Source organism: Molossus molossus, unplaced genomic scaffold, assembly GCF_014108415.1.
Source record: "Molossus molossus isolate mMolMol1 unplaced genomic scaffold, mMolMol1.p scaffold_m16_p_6, whole genome shotgun sequence".
Lineage (NCBI taxonomy): Eukaryota > Metazoa > Chordata > Mammalia > Chiroptera > Molossidae > Molossus > Molossus molossus.
In genome coordinates, this window is record NW_023425399.1 from 26,722,038 (window position 1) to 26,747,687 (window position 25,650).

The 25,650-nt window shown below is 54.7% G+C and overlaps 2 protein-coding genes across 7 annotated transcripts; one reads left to right on the forward strand and one right to left on the reverse strand.

Moving 5' to 3' along the window:
* The first annotated feature begins 1,961 nt into the window (after window positions 1-1,961).
* Window positions 1,962-10,949, forward strand: ITPA (inosine triphosphatase). Its single transcript, XM_036245591.1, has 8 exons — window positions 1,962-2,098; window positions 4,271-4,328; window positions 4,418-4,482; window positions 5,081-5,154; window positions 6,213-6,244; window positions 6,895-7,010; window positions 9,242-9,318; window positions 10,488-10,949. Exons 1-8 carry the CDS (start codon window positions 2,033-2,035, stop codon window positions 10,624-10,626), a joined length of 627 nt encoding a protein of 208 aa, XP_036101484.1. The 5' UTR covers window positions 1,962-2,032; the 3' UTR covers window positions 10,627-10,949.
* A 2,477-nt stretch (window positions 10,950-13,426) lies between these two features.
* Window positions 13,427-22,984, reverse strand: SLC4A11 (solute carrier family 4 member 11). 6 transcript variants are annotated; one of them, XM_036245925.1, is made up of 21 exons: window positions 21,368-21,633; window positions 21,186-21,202; window positions 20,973-21,047; window positions 18,544-18,699; window positions 18,342-18,391; window positions 17,868-18,099; window positions 17,705-17,786; window positions 17,356-17,479; window positions 16,787-17,002; window positions 16,621-16,714; window positions 16,385-16,510; window positions 16,192-16,305; window positions 15,972-16,104; window positions 15,650-15,723; window positions 14,990-15,251; window positions 14,807-14,913; window positions 14,547-14,715; window positions 14,278-14,451; window positions 13,905-14,100; window positions 13,655-13,824; window positions 13,427-13,524 (listed from the first exon to the last, which is right to left on the reverse strand). In XM_036245925.1, the coding sequence occupies exons 1-21, from the start codon at window positions 21,517-21,519 to the stop codon at window positions 13,461-13,463; spliced, it is 2,787 nt and encodes a 928-aa protein (XP_036101818.1). In that variant the 5' UTR covers window positions 21,520-21,633; the 3' UTR covers window positions 13,427-13,460. The 6 variants fall into 6 exon arrangements, 5 of the variants coding, with proteins under 5 accessions (XP_036101818.1, XP_036101817.1, XP_036101816.1 ...); XM_036245924.1 differs by lacking the exons at window positions 21,186-21,202; window positions 21,368-21,633 and adding an exon at window positions 22,800-22,984 and having other exon boundaries at window positions 18,544-18,678; window positions 20,973-21,017; XM_036245923.1 differs by lacking the exons at window positions 21,186-21,202; window positions 21,368-21,633 and adding an exon at window positions 22,800-22,984 and having other exon boundaries at window positions 20,973-21,017.
* Between the last annotated feature and the right edge of the window lie 2,666 nt (window positions 22,985-25,650).

The following is a 25,650-nucleotide window of genomic DNA, read 5'->3' on the forward strand; positions in this document are numbered from 1 at the left end:
TTTTGTATACAATTTTGAGTATTCACATATCTCTTCCCATCTCCCAAGCTCTTGGGCTCCTAGGCCTTCAGATTTAGAATGAGGTCTATCTAAAGTGAATAGTCCGGCCAGTGTGGCTCAGTGGTTGAGCATCGACCCATGCACCAAGAGGTCGCTGGTTTGATTACCAGTCAGGGCACATGCCCAGGTGGTGGGCCAAATCTCCAGCGAAGGGCATACAGGAGGCGGCTGATTGATGTTCTCTCTCATCAGTGTTTCTCTTTCTCCCTCTCCCTTCCTCTCTCTAGAACAGTGGTTCTCAACCTGTGGGTCGCGACCCCTTTGGGGGGTTGAACGACACTTTCACAGGGGTTGCCTTAGACATAACAGTAGGAAAATTACAGTTATGAAGTAGCAACGAAAATAATTTTATGATTGGGGGTCACCACAACATGAGGAACTGTATTAAAGGGTTGCAGCATTAGGAAGGTTGAGAACCACTGTTCTAGAATCAATAAAGAAAAAATATTGTTTTAAATAAAAATTAAAAAATAAAGTGAATGAATATCCATTAACAGTACTCCCTGCTTATTAACTCTTTGTGAGCTCCCAAAGCTTGCTGTGACTGATCACCCTCCCTAACCAAGTGGTTCTCTCATCACCTAGTATTCCCAGGGTCATTGTGTTGACCATAGAACATGGTACTTGCCTGTGGTACACCACATGCCTGTGCCCAGCCCCTGGCAATCTCCTCTTAGCCTAAGGGTGTAGCTGAAGCTTTGATCAGGGAAACTTCCTCTGCCCTTCCACCTCCCTGAGGATTCTCTATGACTTCATGAAGAAAAAAGATAACATAGAGGGCTACCCACTCTCTGAATCTAACCCACTGCTTCCCAAATCAACTCCATGGGGCTTTACAAATCACAATGTGGAAAGGGTATTGATCCAGAAACTTCAGGACCTGTCCTAGAACACAGTAATGCCTTTTAGCCAGTACAATGCAAACACTATGGTCATTGAGCAGTTTTTAGAGAGCATGGAATTTTAAATATTCCCTAAGGACAAATTCGAAGGTCTAAAAAAATTCGAGATTATCAGAGGTCATTAAGTAAAAGAAATAACTCATCCAGGCACTGATAGAATTCCAGAGTACTGATACTCCTCTCTGCCCTTGCTGTTAACCCTTGGCGACTGAGTCCCAGGAGGAAGGCAGCTGCCTTGCCCAATGGGGAGTCAGCAGGGGTCAAGGCCTGTCGCCAAGGTGGGTCTGCTGGAGGCACATTCTATTCTTTACTCTGTTCAGGATACAAAGATCTGACTGAGAGGAGAGTCTTGAGAGGGATGATGAATCTGGGAGGCTGAGGAATGCGGGGATCAAAAGACTTAAGTCGCAAACCAGGGAGATGAGTGAAAAGACCGAGCTTGCTTTAAGTAGACTACGCCAAGTGTAAATTCACACTCAAGAAGTTCATAGCTGGCGGGCAAGGAGGAGCTAAAGGGCCGGGGCTTTACAATACAAACACAGACCCGGGCCTGGGGACCCTTGCCCAGCCACAGTTCTCAGGGGCAGCCTTGGAGGTGACCTCTCATCGACGGCCTCGGGGTAGCGAGGAGGGGGTTCTCCGCTTCCCCTGGTGCCCCGTCCCAGAGAGGGGCGCAAGCGGCGGTGGGGCGGGTGGTTGGGATGGTCTCCTCTGGTCCTGCAGATAGCGGCCCTTGGTGGGAGAGGCTGATCTCGGAGCACTCAACCTCCACTCAGGAAGACAGCTGCGGGGGGCGCCGGGGGGCGCAGGGGGGCGCAGGGGGCCGCGCCATTTTCCTTCCTGCTCGCGCCCGGCGCCCAGGCTGGGCATCGGGAAAGGCATCTGCTCCCGGCGGCCTGAGCGAGGACTCGGGCGCCCAGCGCCGCCTTTCCCCCGAGGCGCGACGGGACCCCAAGACTGTCACCGCGATCACCGGCCGCACGCCGGCCACGCCTTCCGCCGCCAGCCGGAAGCGCCTGCAACCCGAGGTGGAGGGTCTTCCGGCGGGACCGCGAGGCAACCGGCTCGCCATGGCGGCCTCCTTGGCCGGGAAGAAGATCGTGTTTGTCACGGGGAACGCCAAGAAGCTGGAGGAGGTGCCGGGAGGGTGCGGGGGGCCGGCTGGGGGTCGGGTGAAGGGGCTTCCAGGCGGAGGCGGCACGCGGGAGGAGTCGGACCCGCAGGGGTGGGTCGGACCCGCGCGTGTGGAGGAGGTTAGCCCGCGCGGAGTGGGGCGGCCCGGGACACGGCTTGTGAGCTCCGAGGTTGTGGGAGCCGAAGGAGTGGTGGGGTCCTTAGCGCCGGATTGAGCTAGACCTCAAAACGGGTCCGTGCGCCCTTCTGGAGCGGACCCAGGACGCGCTGCTGGCGCCGGCGTGGCAGGGGCCGGACGGGCGTGGGACAGACATCCAAACCGGGCCGTCCACGGCCTACCACGGTCCAGAAATGTGGTCCCCAGCCTCTCCCGGCCCTTTTCCGCATCTGTGAAGTGGGGATGATGAGAGGGAGAGTGAAGGAAGCAGTGGATCCAAAGTTCCCGGCCACAGGCACTTTGCGGCAAGCCGTGAGGATTCTGGGCGTTGATCAAACGTCTTTGGCTGCCAAGGAACAGACACCAGGGAGCTCATAAAACTGCCTGACTGTCGGAAGTACGTTATGGTGTCTCACAGGACTTAAGGAGGCTCTCGAGGGGCTGTCCCGTCCTCGTAGTTCTCTCCGGATGAGCATCCCTTTTCCTATTTCTGCTTCCTTTTCTCCTAGTAGAGGAGGCAGTGAGGCTTCTGCAGACACTAGCTCTGATTGGCCTTGCGTGTGTCCAGGTTTAGCCCCTGCTCAGTCAGCCATGGCCAAGCAGATGGGGTCCTGTGTGGGGAATCAGGATGGCACCCACTAGATATATCTGAGGCAGACCAGTGGGGTGCATTCATTAGGAGACCCTTCATTTGTCCACAGCATAGGGACTGATGGCAGTTCTGTTCCAGAACAGGTGGCCTTCTCAGGAACCAGAGCCCTATGCTGATCAAAGATTTGAGATCCCGAGGCCAGACCAGTCAAGCAGATAGGCAGCACCACCCTGAACAGAGCCCTGTGCAAGGTGGTGGGTGCCAAACCCTAAGCCAGCCTCAGCCTCTTGCTGAGAACATGGCCCTCCCACGTTTAAAAGAAGGGACTGGAGTGGCCAGAGGAGGCTCGCTGGAGAAGATGGACTTGAAGCTGGCCTAAAACAGGAAGTCTTAACTCCTCCTCATCCCGTGTTACCCATTGGCTGACTGATGAAGATTCTGGACCCTTTTCAGGAAAATATTTTTAAATATGCCAAGTAAAATACATAGAATTACAAAGGAAATCTATTGAGGTACAGTTCCCAAAATATTATAAATATTTGCGATCAGTTACACCTACTTTATTAATGTATTAAAGGATTCAATCTAGCAGTGTATGTAATTACCATAATTTTAAAACAATGAGGATTGGCCCTGGCTGAGTAACGCAGTTGGTTAGAGTGTTGCTCCAATATGCCAAGGTTGTGGATTTGATCTCCAGTCAGGGTACATACAAGAATCAACCAATGAATGCATAAATAAGTGGAACAACAAACCGGATGTTTCTCTCTCTCTCTTAAAAAAAATTTTTTTTTTCCGCCCTAGCTGGTTTGGCTCAGCGATTAGAATGTAGGCCCGCGGACCGGACAGGCCTGGGTTCAGTTCCCACTAAGGGCATGTACCTCGGTTGTAGTTTGTCCATGGCCCTGGTTTGGGTCATGTGGGTGGCAACCACTCGGTGTGTCTCTTTCACATCGATGTTTCTCTCTCTCTTCCTCCCACTCTCCCTCCCACTCTATCTGAAGATAAATGCAAAAAAAAAAAAAAAAAAAAGTCCTCAGGTGAGGATTAAAATAAATAAAATAAAAGAGGTGGTTCCCCCCCCTCCATCCAAGTTCATAGGCCTTCTGGATTCTGGGTAACTCGTGATAGAGAATTCCTGGGTTAGGAAAATTGGTAGGATTTCTGGGAGCATTGAGAAGGGAAGTGGGTGTTCTGGATAGGCAGTTAGCATGAACAGAGACCTGAAGTAGGAGACTGAGGAGATGAGGAGCTGACCTGCTGGCTGGGATGGACCCTGAAGGTTGGGGTGAGGCTCATGGGCCTGACTTGGTAAGTTTTAGGGGACTGACAGGAGAGTTACCTGATGAGACTGGTGGATGACAGCTTGTGTAATAATGGGGAATCATTAACAAATGGTGATGATGTTCTTTCATTTTGGAACAGGTCATTCAGATTCTAGGAGACAAGTTTCCATGTACTTTGGTGGCACGGAAAATTGACTGTATGTCTTTGTTTTGTTTTATTTTTAAAAGATGGGTTGATTTCTCTGTCTGCTGGTGACCTGACTCTGTGTGTCTTTTCCCTCCTAAGTGCCCGAATACCAGGGAGAGCCTGATGAAATTTCCATACAGAAGTGTCGAGAGGCAGCTCGCCAGGTGCTTGTTCTGCATGTGTGCTCTGCTCATTTCCCCTGTCCTGGGGCCTGTGCCTGCTGGGAATGAGTGGGGAATAGTAGTGTGAGCACAATTTGTTATGACTTCAGGGACCTGCCCAAACCTAGCTATTCTGGGATCAGTTCATGTTAGCCCTGGAATACTGCCTTTTTTCAATCTTGACTGCATAGTATCTCCCCAGAGCACCGTATACACACATAATTCTCTGTCTGATTCTCAGATACATACATCCAGCTCCTACATTTTCCCCACATACATTTACCCCTGCACTCATTTATCTCTGTGGGACTGAGAAAGAACACTTTCTGAAGGGTCAGGCTGCTTGAGTATGAATCCCATCCTTTCTGTTGCTGTGCCTGGAGCAGGATTTAAAACCTACCAAGGCTTTGGTGTCCCTATCTCTAAAACGGAATATGAGATCAGCCCAGGGATAATCCTGGTAGCAGATGAACCTCTGCTGCTGCTGCAGATCCCAACTAGCTGTGGGCTTGGGCCCAGCTTGGATGGCCTGGGAATTCAAGGCTGCGTCAAGGCCTGTTGCTGGTGGCGGGTCTCAGGGCTGCATTTCCTTGTGCTGCAGGTGCAGGGGCCTGTACTGGTTGAGGACACCTGTCTGTGCTTCAATGCCCTTGGGGGCCTCCCTGGCCCCTACATGTGAGTGCTCCCCCAACCCCTAACAGGGACCTGCCCACAAAACCACCTGAACTTGGAAATGATTGGTTATTTGATATTGAGGTTTATTCACTGTCTTGGCATTAACACTAATATTTCAGATTGTCCTGAGGAAGGATTAGGGATGGGGGAGAGGCATGCCTTTCTTTTGTAAAGTGTGAGAATGTGATTGTGTAAGTGGAGATGGGCAAGGGGAACCCACTGGTTGAAGAGGTACATTCATGGGCAGATCGATTTCAGGAAAGAGAAAATAAGGAAGTCAAGATCTGACAGTGGATTTCCTTAAAACCAACCAGTGCCCTGGACCCTCTCAGAAGTATCTCTAGGGTACAAATACCCCAATTTGAATACCCCTCTCTGAGGTTGGGGGGTAAATGCACAGCAGTGCTGTTGCTGGGTCTTGTGTTTTGTTTTGTTTTTTTAATCCTCACCTGAGGACATTTTTGCATTTTTTTGTTCAGATAGAGTGGGAGGGAGAGAGGAAGAGAGAGAGAAACATCGACGTGAAAGGGACACATCGAGTGGCCGCCACCCACACAACCAACCAGGGCCGGGGACAAACCGCAGCTAAGGCATGCACCCTTAGTGGGAACCGAACCCGGGTCTCTCTGGACCGCAGGCCAACGCTCTAACCACTGAACCAAACCAGCCAGGGCTGTTGCTGGGTCTTGGATATGTATTTATTTAACACTTAGATTGCCAATATGTTTGCCAAGACAGTGGCACTCATATGCACGTACAGTATGCATTGCCATGTGGGGAGTGTGAAATATCACATGCGGTTTTAATTTACATTTCCCTAGTTACTAGTAAGCTTGAGGCCTTCATTGAATTATTGGTTCTTCTATCTATGGCCTGTTTACTTCCATTTTCTTTTTCCTATTGGATGATTTGTCTTCATTTTGAGTTGAGACATTCTTCACCATGTCAGCCCCTTGGCTGTCCAGGGGCTCTAATCCCTGGGGGTGTGCAACCCAGAGAAGATGTTGCCTGGAAGATCCATTTTCCTGGTGTCTGACTCGCCTTTGTTTGTCTTGCAGAAAGTGGTTTCTGGAGAAGTTAAAGCCTGAAGGTATTATCTGCTTTATTTCTTCCTTTAGATCTGTTGGGAATTGAGAATCCAGAGGTGGTCTAAGGAGAGGGCCCCGACTAGTAATCAGGAATCTCAGGTTCCAGCCCCACCATGGAGACTCTCTTCGCCCTAGTTTCCCCACCTATAACTTGGAGCTCACACTTTCCCTGCACACTTAGCTCCAGGGAGCTCTGAGATGTGGAAAGAGTGGATGGGAAAGGGGTGATGGGAGCTGTGAATTTGAGGGACAAAGGAACTGCAGTTGATTTTGGCTAAGAGGACTGGCCCTACTGACTGCTTGCCTGTCCTTGTCTCAGCTGGGACCTGGCCTTGGGTTGGGGTCTTCCCCTCCTGGGCCCCAGCAATGCATACCCCATCACCTACAGTTGCAGACCAAAATGTTCCCTATTTAGGTGCTTCTAAAAACATGTTATATTAATGAGCATTTAAACATGTACAGTGGTAGAATAGAATAATGAACCCTTGCTTGCTCCCATGACTCAACTTCCAAGTTTATCAGCATAAAGCCTATCTGATGACATGTATAAACGCCCCAGTTTGGCACGTGTCCCCCAGTCCGGGGCTTCAGGGTGGGGAGTGGGGGCTGGCCGGCACCGACTGCGCTGAGTCCTCACTGCACCTGCCCGCAGGTCTCCACCAGCTCCTGGCCGGGTTCGAGGACAAGTCGGCCTATGCACTCTGCACATTTGCGTTCAGCACTGGGGATTCGAGCGAGCCGGTGCGCCTGTTCAGGGGCCGGACCTCGGTGCGTACTTATGCTGCTTCCTCTACATGCCCCCAGAGGGCGCTGCGACTCCAGCGGGCAGCCCAGAGTCTTCTGCTAGAGGGTAGCGGGGAGGGCCCCGAGGCCGCAACTACTTCCCAGGACTTGGCCCAGATCAGTCCCTGGGCAGCTGTTAATCCCAAAATCTGTGTCACCCCTAAGGCTGCTCTTGTAGGGGAATGCACAGTGGCTCACAGCTGTTGAGGCCTGTGTACCCAGAGCACTGCACTAGATGCCCTCCTGAGATGCAGATGTGGAAACTGAAGAGGACAACTCCCAGAGCTACGCCTATAGCCCAGACTTATACGAGTTCCTTATTCAACTACCGAGGCACAGCTTCCCTTGAATATCTCAGCCTCTCCCACTTTTCATGTTCATAGAGAATCTTCTCCCAACTCATTCCTTCCCCACTGCCTTTCAGCACCTCATGCCTACCTGTGAAGTTCAGCTGCTGCCCATAGGGCCCACACCCCTCCCTCCACCCCCTACCTGGTCCTTGTGGCAGAATGGAGAGAGTGCACCTTCTGGCATTCCCCTCTGCTTTGTCCCTTCTCAGGGTAAAATCCAGGAGTCCCACTGTAGCCCACAAAGCTCTATCCCAGAGACTCCACCAGGGGCTGACCACGGAAGTGTCCAGTTTCCCTACCTGGTTAGATTTGTGTGTGTGTGTGGTAAAAACATACACAAATTCACTTTTTTCCCATGTGTCAGTACTTTCAATGTTTTTTTTTTTTTTTAATTTATTTTTTCATGTTTTTAATTTTTAGAGAGAGATAGAAACATCAATGTAAGAGAGATTCATCGATCAGCTGCCTCCTGCATGTTCCCTATTGGGCATTGAGCTTGCAATCCGGGCATGTGCCCTGACTGGGAATTGAACTAGTGACCTCTTGTTGCATGAGACAATGCTCAACCAACTGAGCCACACTGGCGAGGCACCACACTTATATCTGTTTATCGATTGGTGGACATTTATTGCTTCCACGTTCTGGTTATTGTGAATAATGCTGCTATGAACACGAGAATGTTCTCTCAATCCGAAGTTTGAATAGCCACAGGCCCTGCTGACAGAGCTTAGTTGCTGCGATCTCCACCATTCCCTACTGTCTCCCCTGCTTTGGCTGCTTCGTGTACTTTGTTGCTTCCTGGCCCCCCCTTTATTCAGGGTATCCCTATTTCTTCATGTTCTGTTTTCATCTGCACTCTGAAGCCAATCACATTATCCTTTCAGTAATACTTATGCCAAGCTCTTCCCCTTTCAGGGCCTTGGCACCAGTTGTATCCTCCGCCTGGAATGCTTTTGTTTGTGTTTTAAATTGATTTTAGGGGAGAGAGAGAAATATCAGTCAGTTGCTTCCCATACACACCCAGACCAGGGCTTGAACCTGCAACCTGGGTATGTGCCCTGATCAGGAATTGAACCCATGACCTGTCAGTGTATAGGTCAATGGTCCAGCCAAGGCCTACTGTAACCTCAGTGCTGACAGCACTACCTGCCCCGCTGCAGCTGTTCAAAAAACATGTTACTTGGTTGTAGTTCAGAGTCGTCCAGTGACTGCCGCAGTCTCCCTGCTAGCAGAAGCAGAACTTGTCTTTGGTCTGGATGACTTAGCATTTATGTGTCTAATCCCCATCCTCTACTACCTGTCATATTATTTAAATTTTTTCTTCCATTGCTTTCATGGCAACATGACATTTTGTGACACTGGACTAGTTTGTTCTGCTGTAGTTTGCCTATTACAGGCACTATTTATTGAGCTCATTTCTATGTTGAACATTGTGCTAAATTCTATTATGTTATTTCACTTCATTGTTAAAGCCTCCCTTGCATTTTGAGAAATGCAGTAATAGTCACAGACATGGGGCTTCTCTGCAAGGTGCAGGGCCCTTAAATTCCTATTAGGAGAAATTGTTTCTGTCAATTTTTCAATTGACTTTTCTTTGATAGACCACGATTTGTCAAAGCTGTGGAGAAGGAGGGTGGCTCCAGGGGTATCAAGTACATGGTCCCTCCCTGTGTGTGAAGGGAGAGCTGTCCTGCTGTGCATTTTATTTATGTGTTTAGCAAACATTTGCAGGTTCCATGATCCCTTGAAACCATATATTTTTAGTAAATACGGTTTAACCAAAGCCATAAACTGGCTATTGTTTTCCTTCCAATGCATCTCTGGGCCCCATTCCCAGTGACATACCTGTCCCCTTTTCTCTGGCAGGGCCGGATTGTGGCACCACGAGGCTGCCGAGACTTTGGCTGGGACCCCTGCTTTCAGCCTGATGGATATGAGCAAACGTAAGGAGCCCAGTTTCTTGGGGCCAGGCTAGCCCTGGTCTGTGTTGTTTGGTGCCCCGCCTGAGTGTGCAGGCACGCGGATATGCAGAGGCAGGCTCCGAGGGTGCCGTTCCAGCCGAAGGCAGCTCTGCTGGGGTGGACGCGAGGAATCTGGGTGGCCCAGTCCACGGCGGGAGAGGCAGCCAGGCGTAGTTGGGAGATGTGGGCGTGGGCTCGGGCTCCAGCTCACAGCAGAGCAGCTATGTGACCTCTGTGGCTTCCCCTCTCTGACCTTGGCTCGTCATGCGTATATATACCTGACAGTTTTGGGGGATGATCTTCTTACTCCCCCATTTAGTTTGGAAAAGTGTTAACACTTTTTCAGCTTTTAGTGGGCATCACATTAAACCCCACTGTGCTGAGTGTTCTGGGTATTTGATACTAATTTCCTCCCTTATTTATATGGGACATGTTGGCCATTATTGGAGTGAGGTTTTCCAGGCTCGAGGTGCCCATAGGGATCATGGCCTGAGGCCTCACAATAGCCAGACAGGGCTGAGAACAACATGAAAGAGCACTGTCCAGGAACGCACTTTGGTGACAGGAATGTTCTTCGTTTGCACTGTACAGGCCAGGAGCAACTAGCCACAAGTGGCTATGGGACATTTAAAATGTGGCTAGGGCGCCTGAGAAACTGAAGCTCATTTTATTACATTGTAATTGGTTTACATTTAAATGGCCACATGTGGCTAGTGGTCATATACTGGACAGCACAGATCAGAAGCCCACCACTGGGGTGTGGGATTCTCGAACAGACCACTGGCTGGCCCCCACGGCGCCCCCACCCCCGCCGTGCCCGAGAGGAGACTGCTGTGTTTGCTGTCAGGCCCCACTGCTTCCTGTCAACAGATGACAAAGCTGATCAAACATGCAGCTCATCCCCCCGTCCCCAGCTTCCCTTAATGACTTTTGGACACATTGGAACAAGTTTACTGTCCTCCCACATTCAGCAATATGGGTTCCTACCTATAGGGGAATTAAAAACTTGCCAATTTTTAAGAGATTAATTGGCTGCCAGGAGCTGGAGGCCCCACTAGCCTTTCCTTGAGTTTGGGGCTCGAATGGTGTGGGGGTTGTACACACTCCCCGATCAGGGCTCCCTACTCTGAACTGCCGCTGTCCCCCCTTAGGTATGCAGAGATGCCCAAAGCTGAGAAGAATGCCATCTCCCATCGCTTCCGTGCCCTGCGTGAGCTGCAGGAATACTTTGGCGGCCTGACTTCTGGGGCCAGTGATGAGCATGCTCACCGAGGGTCTGGGGAGGGCTAACCTGAAGCCTCCCTCAGGCAGGCACCTCCCTCCGAGTATGTCCCTCAGGGTTTCCGGTACCACTTCCTGGGGGTGAGATTTGATAGACCCACCAGACCAGCCTCACCAGTCTGGAGGAGCAGGTGGCTGTCTGGAGATACTTTGGGCAAGGGACACCATTCTCTGGCTCTTGGGGAATCCAGTGGTCTCTCCTACAGCTTCCGGGCCTTGGCTCCTGAAAGGACCTCGGGTGTTAAAGGGGTCTTGGCAGGATCGAGGGTTTGGGGAAGGACCATACAACGTCAGTGTTTTTAAAATGCGGCAAATAAAGATTCTGGAAGATACTCAAAAATAAACTGGATGCATCTGCTTTGAAACCTACCCCGGGCAGGTGTCTGTCTCCTGAGTCCCTTTGGCAGAAGCAGGAAACCCGTCAGGTGCGGGGAGGGCCATGTCCAGGGTGTCCGCGTGGCCTTGCCAGCTGGAGTGTTACATCTCTGCTTTCGTTCTTCAGGTCTCACCTCCAGGGCTGACCTTTTCCATGCCAGGTCCATGCTGCTCACCCACCCATCGCGGGGGCCTTGCCCAGCGGGTCTCCATGGTGTGGCTGGGCTGGGGGCGGGCTGTGTGGGATGTCTAGTGCTTTTGCTGTGTGGAGTTACACATCAGAGCAGCTCAAATGCCGGCTTATGATTATAATGCCAAGTTCGTTCTTAAGGCAGGGATGGAGTCCTTGACCCCAGTTGAGTTGACATGCCCTATTCACCCTGGGGCCCCCAAGTCCTTCACGAGGCCTGACTCAGACGCCCCAGACCCTCACTGTGCCCTTCCCTGGTAGGGACCTTGGGGGCCAGGGATGGCTCCCTTGCCTTTCCTGCAGGTGTTTGGTGAGGAGGAGGTAGCCAACCCTGAGTATGTTCAGAGATGCCTGTTGTGTGCAGCAGGCCAGGGGGTAGGGGTGACCATGTCCTCAATGCTGGTGGGTCACTCCCAGGCTTGGAGAACGACCCCTCCAGGCCCTGTTCTTCAGTCCTGGCAGCGTGACCTGCGGCCTGGGTTTAACCCTTGTTTCTTCTCCTTGTGTGTGTGGCTGAGGCCAGAACATCAGTCTTGTGTCCCCGTCTTGCCTGCAAGGCCTAGCTGGGCTGTTGCCCTGGAAGCGCCAGCGGCCGAGCTCCTCTGAGCTGTCTCCTTGGTGGCAGGCGATGTCTGGCTAGGCTGATGGTGGGTGCTGGGGGCCTGCCTGCTCCTTGCTGGTGATTCTGGACATGACCCACCCTCAGGGGATACCCAGGCTACTGGGGAGAGGGCTCCAAAGGCTCACATGCTCCATGGGTGGGACAAGTATATGCAGCTTGGGGCAAGGCTTCCCTGTTTGTTACTCAGCTCCCTTCCCAGAGTCTGTCCTGCACAGTACACTTCCCACCTCCTTTTAACTTCAGCTCCTCATTCCCCGCAAATACATTGCTCGGTTGGAGGGTGAAGTGTCTTGAGTGTGTCCCAGCCTCTACTCCCCCATCAGTGCACAAGGGTCCCCCTATCTCCCACTTGGTCATCCAGCCTTGATGTTTGCTAGGCTACCCAGCAGAAGGTGCCGCGTGCTGTTGAGTTGCACTTCTCACATTCCCGAGGTGTTTGAGCATCTATGGCCCCCTCTTTCCCTTCTCCCAGCATTGCCTCTTTTCTCTCAGAGTCCCTGTCTTGGTGTTGGTTTGTAAGAATTCTTTGTATATCTACATCTTAGTCCTTTTTTGGTTTTAGATATAGCAGATGTCTTCTCGTCTTCTCCTTTGGTCTTTGGTGTATCTGTTAAGTCAAAGTCCTAAAAGGTGATGTGGTGGAGCGTCTGTGAGCCAGGTGCTCTGCCTACCACTGCTGCTGCTCCAGGTGCACACAGGGGCACTCCCCTGAGCCTCAGATCTGAAGTCCCTGCTGCCTGCTGCCACTGTCGTGGACCTTGGTCAACCACCAAGTGACCAGAAACGTGTACCTTCCCTCTCCATCAAACCAGTCCCCACCACCTGGTTTCTCCCAGCACTGCCTGGTGTAGCATGCAGTCCCTGCCCGACACCACAACCCCTACGTATATATTCTAGAATCTACCCAGCAGACTGATAGTTCAAAACTGCCAGTCAACACACTGGCTTTCAGTGTCAGATCTGGCTGTTTTGCAACTGCCTGAGATTCAGGGCCCTTTGCTCCCAGCGCTGCTGATCTCTCACACCAGTCATGTTCTTCACTGACCCCAAGTCCTCTCCTCAGGGTCCCCACATTCTGTTCCCAGACACTTCCCCTGTAGGTTTCTGGCAGCACAAAGTCCTCTGGGATCTTTCACATTTCCCTGTTGGACCAGCACCCACCGTGCAGAGTTGGAGCTCCCAGCAAACAAATGTCACTCAATACACATGAATCCGTTTTTGTCCCCCACCCCAGGGTCCTCAGGTGGCCGTCAGAGGCTGTGGCAGGGCTACAGGGATGGAGACAGCACATAGAAGCATAGAAACAGGAGCTTTATTCTCTACTGTGCATACAGCGAATTCCTTACACAATCAAGGAAATCGTTTCTCTTTCAGGCATCTGACTCTTTTATCAAAAGAAAATCCACCCTGCTTAGTCCCACCCTAGGCAGAAGTTGCCCTGAGCAGTGTTTTGACCCAAAGCAAAAGGCAATGAGAAGTGCAGGCACATACCACAGAACAATGCACAGATGCCCTAGGCCTGTTGGGGCAGCTGTGAGGGGGCGCAGCATAGAGAAGCACTCCAGGACACCCACACCTCCCCAAAGTCACAGCCAGGCTGGGAAGACCAGGAGGGACCGATGAATGGGGTGTGGCCAGGGCCTGCCAGTCAGAGGCTCAGTGCTCAGCATCCATGGCATCCAAGTATTTGGCTTCAATGATTCGGGGCAGCAGCTTGTAGCTGGTGGGTGGGAGGAATGGGCAGAAAGATGATGAATATTGAATCAGGGAGAAGGCAGAGGGCACCCGTCCCAGCCTCCCAACTCTTCCACCCAGCTGGCCCCACCAGCCGTCTGCCCACCCTCCTGTACCGGATGGGGATCATGGCAATCATGATGAGGGGGAAGATCATCTTCATGTAGGGCAGGGGGCTCATGCCAAAGACACAGAGCAGCAGCAGCTGCAGGACCTGCAGGCCCGTGAAGTAGTGTATCGTCCTCTGAGGCACCCTCCGGATATAATGGGTAGGTGGGTACGAGGCCTGTGGACGGGAGGGACCAGGTGTGGGCAGGCACCACTGTATCTCCCCTGCACACCCCTCACTCAAGGCCAGATCCTCACCTGGTCCTTGAGCAGCAGGGCCAAACGCTCAAAGAGCTGGTTGGCGTCGATGGAGGTGAGGGCAATGTAGAGGAAGAGGCCGTAGAGCACAGGCTTGGGGATCCACTGCAGTGGGAAGGGCAGCATCAGGAGGGAGAAGCCCACCAGGATGCTGGCGCCCAGGGTGGTCAGACGCGTCTCCCTCACATTCATGATCCTGCATGGTCCCAGAGAACCGGATCACCTCCGGCCCGGTTCATGGGCCATGCCCCACCTCAGGCCACGTTTGGCTTCAGGCTAGGGCACTTCAGCGCCACCTCCCTCCCATGGCTACCCCACCTTAGGGCCCACATGATTTTTGCCCCAGGCCTCAAGATGCCACTCTCACACTCACGTCTCATAAATGTGCCCATTCTCCACGCGCTCTTCCACCAGAGCCAGTGCCCGCACATGCATTGGGGAGTGGGGGTAGGCAGCATGGATCCAAGGCATCCCAAACATAGACAGCCCCACGTTGATGATGGCGATGAGCAAGAGGTCCCAGTGGTAGGCCGTGCCCTTTGCCAGTCTGCAGCAGACAGGCAGGGACATGTGGATAGAGCCCCTGCTGCCTCCTTGAGGATGGGGCACCCTGCTCAGCCCTCCCTCCCTAGCCCCGTGAACCTGTTCTCTGGTGCGTTCGTCAAGGCAGCCACCAGGTTCTGCTCGATGAAGAAGAGCAGGGAGAGCAGGAAGCCGAGGCCCATGGCACTGCCGATGGCCCCCAGGGTCAGCGAGTGCATCTCAGCTATCTTAAACAGGCTCTCCTTGGGGTTGTAGCGGAACTTGCTCACTGCAGCAGATACAGACACCTGCTCCAGCCTGTAGTTCCACGGGAGCACCCCGCCCCACCCCACTCCCGTTCCGGTCCAGTCCCAGCTCACTCTTAATTTCCCGGAAGCCATAGGAGCAAATGAGGGAGAAGGTGAGCACGGAGATGGGCAAGGCACAGTCTGACAGGATCTCCCGCATGTAGGGGTGCAGGTAGGGGCTGGGGACACAGGTGGGTGTATCAGTGTGGTCCAGGGGCTTGTGTCCCCTTCCCCTCACCTCTAGGCCCTTCTCACCTCTTCTTGAATTGGTAGAGGGTGTAGCCCAGCCACAGCGTGCCCAGCATGATGAGGAGGCTGAGCACGGCAGTGTCCCGGTGTGGGGACTCAGTGGAATGGCTGCTTGCTGAGGTCAGCTCCGATGAGCTGGCCAGGAGGCTGCTGTTGAGGGTGGTGTGGAAGCTGGTGTTGAGGCTGGTGCCTAGGCCCAGCAGGCTCTTCAGGAAATAATCTCTTTGCTGGTTCCCAACGTTGTTGCCATGATAGTACTTCTGGAAGACTGTGGATACAGGCCAATAGGCCTCAGCCATCTGGGTTCTGGGAGACTGGGGCCCAGCTTCCTCCTGGATGTGGGGTAGAGGGGCCCTGAAGGGAGAAGGGGCATCTGGGAGGAGTGGGGGGAAGCTGGCCTTCTCCATCAGCCAGAACCCATCAGCGTGCCCATCCACCCCCCACCCCCACCCGTCGTCGTCCCTCTGCCTTGTCTCTGATAGCGCATCTAACACTGCCTGGGCAGCCCTGTCACCCTCCAGCACAGGAGGTGCTGCTCCTCAGAGCACCCTGGAGCATGAGAACAACCTTGGCTTGCATGCTGCCTAACTCCCCCAGCCATAGCCCATGACCCCCCATCCAACTCAGATCCCTCAGGCAGCAAGTGGCCATTGGTTAAATACTCACTTTTGACCATGCCCTTGATAGCATCCAGCATGAATGTGATGGAAATGAACAAGGCAATGATCTCTTCTGTTGACCTGCCAGGGGATGATATGCCTCATATAAGATGGGGATGAGCTGTTGTGGGGGGGAGGCTTCGCTGAGCCTCGGTGTGGCCCCTCACCTCCTACTGTCATGAAGAGGACCAGTCCCAAGCTTTCTCCGTGGGGGTACCCCACCTCTCTAGGGTTATAGGACCTGAGACTGGCATGGAGGCCAACCCAGATCCCTGGCCTTGGTCTCCCTCCTGCTCAAAGTTCCAGCATTTCAGAAAAGGCCCTGTCACCTCTTGAAAAGACTCATGATCAGGCTGAGGTTGAATAGGGCATAAAGTACAAGGAAGAAGCTGTTCCACAGGCCCGTCCATGCATAGAAGGTGTTGAAGTCCAGATTGTAGTCGTCACAGATGCCACGGATCACTGCAGGCAGCAGGACGGGTGGGCGGTCAGGACAGGGCTGGGGCTCGGGCCCACAGGCACGGTCTCCCTACCACAACCCCACCGCACCATGAATGTAGAGGGCCAGGGGCGCGGTTGTCAGCAGCACCACCAGCGGCTGCCCGGAGAAGAGCGCATACAAGAGGCCTCCGATGCTCTGCCCAGCCACAGTCTTTTGCACATCTGAGGAAGTGGAATAGTCAGGCGGGCACCACAGTCCCGAGCCCCACCCATCACTCCCCACTGACCTCCAGCCCCTCACCGATGGCCCCATTAGTGTTCTCATCGTTGAGGGACCCAAAAGCGATCGTGGGCAGGACACAGGCAAAGTACAGGAACAGGGTGGTGGTGATGTACTTGCCCACAGCCCTGTTTTTCCCGATAATGCCTAGGAATGGGGAACAGGACAGAGAGTGTGTTGGAGACGCTGGACAGGCATATGGTTGTTCTATGGTCTGGCCACACAGGCTGAGCTCCGGGGACCACAGGGCTACATACCATCAGTGAAGTCCAGTGGGTACACAGGGAACCTGCGGGCCAAGTCCTCCCGGATGCCCTTTCCCACAGGGAGAAAATCTTTGTGCTGCAGGGACTATAGCAGGGTGCCTGTTAGCAATGCGGCCCGTGCCCCGCCCCTGCCCGCAGGCCCACCTTGACCCCATACCTTCTGGGGTCTTTGAAAGCTGATGGAGCTTGTACTGTAGCCCTTTATGACGACGTTTGGGACCTGGTTCACCATGGTGAGCAGTTGTCTCTGATGCACCAGGGCCTCCTTGAACTCTTCCTCTGTGCGGGTCTTCAGGAGCTTCTGGCGGAAGCTGATGTCCAAGAACATGGTGGCAAAGGTGCGCCCCACCTCCATCGCAGTCTTGGTGCTTTTCTGGGGGTGGGAAATGGGAGAATCAGAGCTGCAAACCATCGTCAGCCAACTAGAAGAAGGGTTAGGTTGGGGCAGGCCAAAGAAAGGCCCCTATGTTTGAATAATAATTTTTAGAAGTATCTCTTTTCAGTCAGAAAGGAAATACACTCTTTGGGGAAATCTTTGGAGCACTTAGGGCTTGATGAGGACCTAGCAAGGACGCTTCAGGAAACGCAGGAGGGCCAAGACGGAGAGACAAGGTGGGAACGAGACCTCCAGAGGCCAGGACCGCGGGTACTCCAGCACATGGAAGAGATGCCCCAAAGAAGACAGCAAGGTCACCTGGAACCCTCTTCCCCAACACTTCTCCTCACCATCTTGGGTGGGGTCAGCACCAGGATGACGAACCGCACCTCACAGGAGTTCTCCCCCCAGTTCTGCGGGCGAACCAGGCGGCTGATGCATACGTGCCGCCTCTGTAGGGACTTGGAGGTAGAGCTGCCAGGGGCAAGGAGGGCACACAGTTGCCATTCTTGATGGTGGGACCTTGCCCAGAGTACCCAACTTTGACCTCCAGTGACTTCTGATAGGGACTAAAAAAGATGACCAAATGTAATAGGAGTGCTCCCTCCTAAACCGGGTGGGCAGCCTCTGCAGGGACATGGGATCCCTGGCTCCAAGATGACATGTAGAAAGGCCAAGCGTGGTGGCCTGGCAACTCACATGATGCAGAGCCATGACTGCTGGTACTGCACCCCTGTGGCTGTGGCAGTGACTCCGCGGATGGTGTCTGACAGCAGGTGAACTGAGGCAAGTGGAGGGAGATAGAAGGGTCAGCTGGCCCACCTCCCTGGCCTCCCCGCCCAGGAGGGGAGGTGAGTCTGACCTTTGCCCTCCATGGGGGCCCCAGCATCAGTGAAGAGCATGGACATAAGCTGGTCCAAGTTGCAGTCAGGTTCAAAGTTGTGGGGATCATGGGCTATGCGGAGCACCATGGCCCGCAGCACGTCATCCAGCAAGGTGGCCGTCTCATTCAGGATGATGCTGGCCCGTGCCAGGAAGCCATCTAGGTCCCGTTGCGCACGGATCTCCTCCTCAAAGTTCTTTAACTTCAGGTACTGTGGGGACCCCACACAGGTCCGTGAGTGAGACCTGCCGTCACTACCTGTCCTCTCCTCCACGTGGCCCCTGGCTGCCCCTTCCCACCAGGACCAACATCCCCTTCCGGAAGGGAAGGCCTAGCAGATCAGCCCTGGGTTAGTGTGAGATCCCTGTGTAGTACAAGAGGGGAGCAGCCACCTCCAGTCCCAACTAGTGGCCAAGGACCCAATGTCTCCTGTCCTGCAGATGGGCCGCTCACCTTTCGGGAGGTGTGGAGGAGCCCACAGCCACCAGTCGATTCATTCTCAGCTAGAAAAAAGGGGGAGTGCTCAGGGCGCCAACCCATCTCCTCAGGTCTCTCTTGTTGGACCGGGGCCATACCTGTTCAGTCTCCAAGGCCCCGTCCCCAGCCCCCAGCCCCCTGCCCTCTCCCCAGTCTGTCCCTGCTACAACCGCCATACCAGCCTGGGTGGGCGGCACCTCAAGGTTGATGTTTACAAAAAAACGGATGCTCTCGCCAGAATCAAAGGTGGAGGAGTGGACTGTGTCGAAGGCCTCTTCCCCCGGGCTCTCCTCTTGGATTTCAGAGGCATCATCTGTGTCACACACGAGGTAGCCTGGAGACCCAACCACCACCAAGAAAGAGACACCCCAAGAGGGCCTGGCTGTCAGCATGACACCCTGGGAGAGACTTCACGACCAAGGAGCAGGTCCCTGGGCTGTCCCACTTGGTGCACTCAGTGAGTGGTCAGGGAGGCCTCTCGGAGGCAGAAGGCAGCCTCAGGCCCAGGCAGACAGTATCGTCTGGGCCCTGCTTCCCTCAGAGTACGGCAGCCCAGGGGCCAGCACCCACCCAACAACTTTCTCCAACATTCTTCAGCTACGGAAACCAGGGCCTTGCACAGTCTGACCCACGTATGTCCTTCAGCATCTCCTCCAGGGTATGGGACCCAGACCTGCCTGGCTAACCTCCCTCAGATGGGAGCTAAGGGAAGCCAGAGCCACTGCAGTACCCAGACCTCTCTGTCCCTACCTGGTTGGTACAGGGTTTTAGAGTGCCTCCTCCCAGGGAGGGCCTGTGGGCAAAGCACCAAGGCTGAGAAACACAGTCCAGACATCAGACAAGACCCAGGAAGCAAGAAAGCCAGAGAAATAGAGCAAGGGACTGACAGGGTCTAGGACTTGCAGGAGGAGGTCTCATCTCAGCCCCATCCCCGTGTGGGAGAGGGGCATGCCACGGCACCTCGGCACCCCCAGAGCACTGAGGTCTTGGTCTGCCTCTTAGTTCCTACAACTGCCCTACAGCACAGGCTCCCTCCTATAAGAAGGCCTCCTGTTGAGGTGCAGATGTTCTAATCCTAAATTCTCCTAGGGTCCTGCCTCACTCTTGGCCCAGTCTTCCTGACTACAGGTCCTCAATGGTTTACCCTTTGGGCGATCCCAGGAAAGAGGCCCTTGTAGCTCAGACCCCACCAATGCCTAACACCTGTGCAGAAACAAGGGCCAGCAGCACGCCTACACCTGCCAGGCAGTGACTCACCCTGACTCACTTCCACTCTCACATGGCGGTTTCCTCTGCACATCCCAGGCCCTATACCCTTCATGTTGTCCTGTGCTCAGCCTGAGTCCTTTCTGGACAGGAGTAAGGTTTCCCCTGTCAAGGCCCCCATGATGGTGAACCCTAGCCTTAGGTTTACACTCAGAGCCCAGAGCAAAGTTATTAGGTCAAAAGGTGTCCTTACAATTTTTGTCATGGAGCTCATGTCCACAAAAAATGCCTTCCTCCCCAATTCCAGGCCCGCTGTGCTTTGACAACCTGGTTCTCCAGCCCCGACCTGCCCCAGCCTCCCCTCTGTCACCCAAAGCACCCATTATTCCTGTGTCACCCTCACACTGCCCCCTTCTCCCTGGGACCTGCACAACTGACACTACCCAGTCCCTACAATGCTCCTGGGATGCCCCATTCCCTCCTCCATCCTATAGCCCAGCCACATACCTAACCTGCCTGCCAGCAGCCTGGCACATGCAGTCGTCATGCCCTAGGGACCCTGGGTAAGAGCACCATCACCAGTCTGTCCAAACACTGTCCCACTAGACAGCCCTCTGATGGTCACACCAGTACCTGGGTCTGGGCACAGGAGAGGCAGCACAGAGCCAGCCCAGAGACATGGGGAAGGGAGAGTTAGACCGGAGCTAGCAGGGAACACAGAAGCAGAGTTATGTTTCTTTTTTTTTATCCTCATCCAAGGACTTTTTTGCATTTATCTTCAGATGGAGTGGGAGGGAGAGAGGGGAGAAGAGAGAGAGAGAGAAACATTGATGTGAGAGAGACACATCAACTGGCTGCCACCCACACGACCCCAACAGGAGCCAGGGACAAACTGCAACCGAGGTATGTGCCCTTAGCGGGAACAGAACCTGGGTCTCTTTGGTCCGCTGGCTAACACTCTAACCACTGAGCCAAACTAGCCAGAGCGAGTTACGTTTCTTTAGACTCTAAAGTTTAGAGGAAAAACAGCAGCCCCTCCATCACAGGGCTGGGCAGGACTGAGGGATGTGGGCATCCAAATACTTGCCCTAAGGTTGGTCACATAACCAGAGCATTGTAAAGTGAACATGGGAAATCACCAGATGCTTTATATAGCCCATGAGAGGGAGCAGGCTGCCACCCCAGGACCACAGGACCACGCCGCCACAAGAGACCTGCTAGTGTCCAGGGCAGTTTCAGCTGCCTCTCTGACCACACAACCTTCTGAAGGGTAGGATCCAAAGTCATCCCAGAACCAGCAGAGGACCACCCATGAACACCCAGGTAGATGGACTAGTTTCCCTAGAGACTTTTGACCAAGGAGCTCTCTCTAGTCACACACCCACAGATGAGTGTACTCACCTGCATCCTCCAAGTATCCATTCTGTGACATAATGGAAGAGGGTTCTGCAAGGGAAGCCAAAGAACTGTTACTAGCTCCAAGGACCAGCCCTGGACAGTCTACAATGCCATTCTGCTCTTCACCCCTCACCAACCCTGCTCATTTCTTCTTCTTCCCCTTCCCAGGGACCCAACCCACACCAACCTTAGAGAAAAAGGAGCAGAGGACAGTACTAGAGAGAGAACTTCCTCTTGAGGACCCAGAGGAAGTCAAGCCTACTATTCTTTAGCCCATCTGCTGGGGGCCGCCTAGGTGAGAACGCAGATAGATGTTCTCAGCACGTTTTCTCCACGAGTAATTAACAGTACCCCGTGAAGAAATGAAGGTTTCAGTGGTAGAACTCAGCAGCTGGGACTGCTGGGAGGGGGCTGCCTCCAACCTCCCTGTCGTAGCAGGCCACGTTCTCGGGTTGTTCTTTCGCTGCCAAGCCCAATACTTTGCCTGTAGGCTTCCCGACACATTGTTCCTCTGACTCTCACGTCGGTCCCGGTGGCCATCAACACCCATCACACGTGCAGCCGCCCCCAACTTCACGCGCCCATGGGGCAACGGCCTTCTCCCCTCGTTGCCTTCCTCCCTTGGGGCCACCACCCACGTCCTGTGCCTCCTGGAAGGCGGAGCCGTTGGTCCTCAAGGGGGATGGGTAGGGGTGGCTGTGCGCGCTCCTCACGCTGGGCCCCGGATGGTCCCGGCTGTTTGTGTCTCGCTGTACCAGGAAGGAAAGCCACAGGATGGGGTCGCGTGCACGACAGGAAATTTCCTCTAGACTCGGAGACCCTGGGAGTCCGGGAGGAGGTAGCGGGGTGAGAACCCGGGCTGCATCCAGAAGAGAGGAGCAGGGGCAGTCAGGCTAGCAGCCGAGACCACGGCGATGAACACGGCGAGGGTGACCTGGTGACCAAGGTCTGGAAGAGTGGCGAATGGTGCACACCCTACTCCCATCCCGGGCGCCCCACGTCCAGATATATGTCATACAAACCCGGGCGGGCCTCGGTGTGCGAACTGCGCTGGAGAGGCTGCTACAGCGGCGCAGGGGGCAGCCAGAGGCCGGGAACCACTACCCGTGCGCAGACTTCCGCGCAGGAGGTACGTGAAGCCTTCGGAGGCAGCAGCATGCTGAAACGCCGGCGCTTGGGCTACTAAAAACTAATCCCCAGCTCCACCCGCCCACTTCCAAACCTCCCAACCCTCCGCGGGCTACCTCATTGGTTCAAAAACTTAAGAATCTCAAGACTGCGATGCAGAGCATTATTCCAGCGCTTAGTGCTCCCCATGCCGTCCCTGGGCCTCCCTTCACCACCCGTCTACGCAGCAGGACACCCACTCGTTAGTGACTGAACTCATCCCGACTCTGCCCCTGGCTGGGAACCCCCCACGAGCCTCGCCCACGACGCCCCGGGGCCCCCCGCAGGCGCGGCCCGCGCTGCCCCCACCGCCCCGACGGCCCGCGTCCCCGCCTCGCACGCCGGGGCTGCGGAGAGCGGACAGCCTTTCCGCGGTGCCCGCCGGCTCAGGCACCCACCACAAGGCTGGACATGGAACATGCGCCTGGTGGCCGCGGCCATGGCCCTGGTGATCGGCTACCGGGCTGCTGCACACACGCGCGCACGCCCGGGATCCTCACCGGGTGCTCCGCACCCCAAACTTGGCGTCTCGGGCGGGACAGCGGAGGGAGCTGGCGACACACCCCCACACCGCGCTGGGTCCTAATGCCGCTCAGACACCCCGCCCCGGCGCGGGAGGCGAGGCCCAGGACTGGGTCCCGCTCGCCCGCCCCGCTCCCTCACCCGCGCCCCTGTCGGCTCCCTGTCGGCTCCGGACCAGCTTCTTCGGAAGCTCGTGGCGACTTAGCCCGAACGTGTAAACCCGGCTTCTTCGGCCCGTGCGCCCGCACAGGCGTCTCCAGGTTAGGGTCTGGGGGCGCTGGTAAGTTTCCGCGAAGAAACTCGACGGGCCCAGAGGCTCACGGAGTCACGCCACTGCGGCGGGTCGAGGAAGGGCTTCAGGGCATCGGCTTTAAGCGCGCAGCCGGCCTCCGCCCCCTCTTCTCGGCAGGGGGCCTCCGCTGCGAGGACCGCCGCCTGCTCCGCCCCCTTCATTCATCCCGGCTGCTCGGGCGGTAAACCTTCCTCCTCCTCCTCCAGGAAGCGCGCCTGGACTAACTAGACGGGCCGGCGCGCCCTCCCTGGGCTCCGCCCTGGCCCGCTGAGCCCACCGCCCTCCCGGCTCGGCAGCGTCGGGTTTGCGCGCAGCCGCCTCGCAGTTTCTCCTCTGGCCTCGTCGCGCCCTCGGCGCTCTCTTGGGTCAAGGTCTTGGCTCGCGCTTTCTTTCCTTCCCAAAATGGCCCCGCCGCCGGGTTTTCCTTATCGGACTGGCGGGATCCGCGCCTTCTCTGGCTCCTCATCTTCTGATAGAGTGAATGAGTGTTGTGTGGTGTGGTGTTGTGTTGTGTGGTGTGTGTGTGCCGCGTCTGTGCAGGGAGGCGGTGGTGCGTGCGGCAGGTGGGCACGAGTTGAGATGGGGTCTGGCCAATCTAGCCCATGCGAAGAACCTTGAGCTGGCCTTCGATGGCTTCTCAGCCAATGATTCAATAAGGTTAGGCCCTGGATTGACCCAGGGTCTCCTCCACTCCCAAGTGTTAACCCTCCATTCCATCCGCACTTACCGCCAGCCCAAGGACTGGCAGCATTTCCCGCCCTCATCTCAGGCTGGGACGGAGGCCGCTGTTCCCCAGGCCTGGCAGATGGCTGGCGGGGCAAGCAGAGGGTGAGACCCACTCTGTGGAGTGGCTGTCCTGCAGCCCCCAAGCATTCCTGGAGCGTGGTGCACAGATGTGGTGAGTGAGACTGACCTGGTTTTCCTTCCCAGCAAGATATGAGGCATTAGGAGCAAAGCCATGGGACGCCCCTCTTGGCTTATGAATGGCTTCGGGTTAGGATGGCCTTGAGCATCCTGCTTCCTACTACAGCAGTAGATGCTGAGGAAGATAGCTGCCTGCTTCTTTCCTTGGGGTGAGCAGGGTCAAATGGGGTCATCTAGTTAAACCCCCAGCTCATGGCACAGACTCCCAAAATCACTGGGGTGAGAGATGGAGGCTGAGAGGGAGCTGCAGAACAGATAGGCACATTGCCCAGGGAACAAGCCTGGACTGGGGATGTGTGTGTGTGTGCAGGGGTGGACCCTTGAAAAGCCACTTGTTTTGTCCCCAGCCCCTCCCGTGGCTATGGCTAGATTCTGCATCAGCCCCCCCACCCCCACTCCACGTGTCACCAGCAGCTCCCTGGAGGTCTAACACCTAGACCTTCCAACCCAACACTTCCAGGAAGCCAATATAGATTGGGGGTGGGGGACAGGCTCACATTCTTACTGCAGCCTCCTCCTCCCTCATCTGAGGAAACAGGAGCCCACAGCCAAAGGCTTCTCCCAGTGGTTGATGGACCTGACTCTCAGAGGAACTAACGCTGATCCCTTACCCACCACAGCCTTAGGTGCTTAGCCCCTGCTGCAAAGTGGGAAGCTGTTTCCTTTAGTCCTCCCACCCACCACCTGCCCTTTGTCTATGGATCAGAGGCTGAGGTCTCCCCACCTGTGCCCCACTGGGTCCTTAAACAGGTGCTTTCAGAACCCAGACATAAGCACACACATTCCTCTCATTTCCTCCCTTGGGGTCTCAGACTTCACTGGGCTGTGGACACAACCATGAGCTCTGGGTTCCATAAGCCACATAATGGCTTTCCAACTCACTTTCTCCTTGTGCCACTGATGCCTGTAGATTTAGAATCTGGAGTGAGAAGTCATTCTATAGTATCTAAATAAAAAACAGAAAATAGCCCAGCCAGTGTGGCTCAGTGGGTTGAGCATCGTCCCATGGACTGAGAGGTCCAGGTTCAATTCCCAGTCAGGGCACATGCCCAGGTTTCAGGATTGATCCCCAGTAGGGGTCAAGCAGGAGGCAGCCAAACCATGTTTCTATCTCTGTGTCTAAAAAATCAATAAAAACATTAAAAAAATGAAAAAACACCCTGGCTAAACTGAGCAGTTAGCGAGTCGGCCCATGGACTGAAGAGTTTCGGGTTCGATTCCTGTCAAGGGCACGTACCTCGGTTGTGGTTCCGTCCTCGGTCCTGGTCGGGATCGTGCGGGAGGCAGCTGGTCGGTGTGTTTTTCAGGCTGATGTTTCTCTCTCTCTCTCCCTCCTACTCTATCTGAAGATAAATGGAGACCTCAGGTGAGGATTTAAAAAAACAACAAAAAACATAAAACAAAGCACTCCCTTGAGCTCCTTGCTCCAGATATCACCTAGTTCCTCAGCAGTGCTTCAGAGCATTTTCCTCATTATCTCCTCATTGTCTCCACACCCTCTCCTACTTCCCTTTGACCCACGCACACCCATCTTTTGTTCTCACCACTCCACTGAAACTCTTGTCCGGTCACCCACCCCGTGTCAGCTTTCTTGTCAGCCCCTCCCCCACCCCCAGCAGCACCCCGCCTCCTTTTTCCATTTTTTTTGTTCAGATAGAGTGGGAGGGAGACAAAGAGAAAGAGAGAGAGAGAGAGAGAAACATCGATGTGAAAGGCCCTGGGGACAAACTGCAACCGAGGTACAAGCCCTTAGTGGGAACCAAACCCGGGTCTCTC

Coding starts and splice junctions, on each gene's coding strand:
- ITPA (XM_036245591.1), top strand. CDS start 2,033: ATGGCGGCCTCCTTGGCCGGGAAGAAGATCGTGTTTGTCACGGGGAAC. Junction 2,099..4,270: donor ACGCCAAGAAGCTGGAGGAG/GTGCCGGGAGGG, acceptor ATTTTGGAACAG/GTCATTCAGATTCTAGGAGA. Junction 6,245..6,894: donor GGAGAAGTTAAAGCCTGAAG/GTATTATCTGCT, acceptor ACCTGCCCGCAG/GTCTCCACCAGCTCCTGGCC.
- SLC4A11 (XM_036245925.1), bottom strand. CDS start 21,519: ATGGGTGTTGATGGCCACCGGGACCGACGTGAGAGTCAGAGGAACAAT. Junction 18,392..18,543: donor GGTGCCGCCCACCCAGGCTG/GTATGGCGGTTG, acceptor CCTTTTTTCTAG/CTGAGAATGAATCGACTGGT. Junction 13,525..13,654: donor ATTGCCATGATCCCCATCCG/GTACAGGAGGGT, acceptor CCCACCCACCAG/CTACAAGCTGCTGCCCCGAA.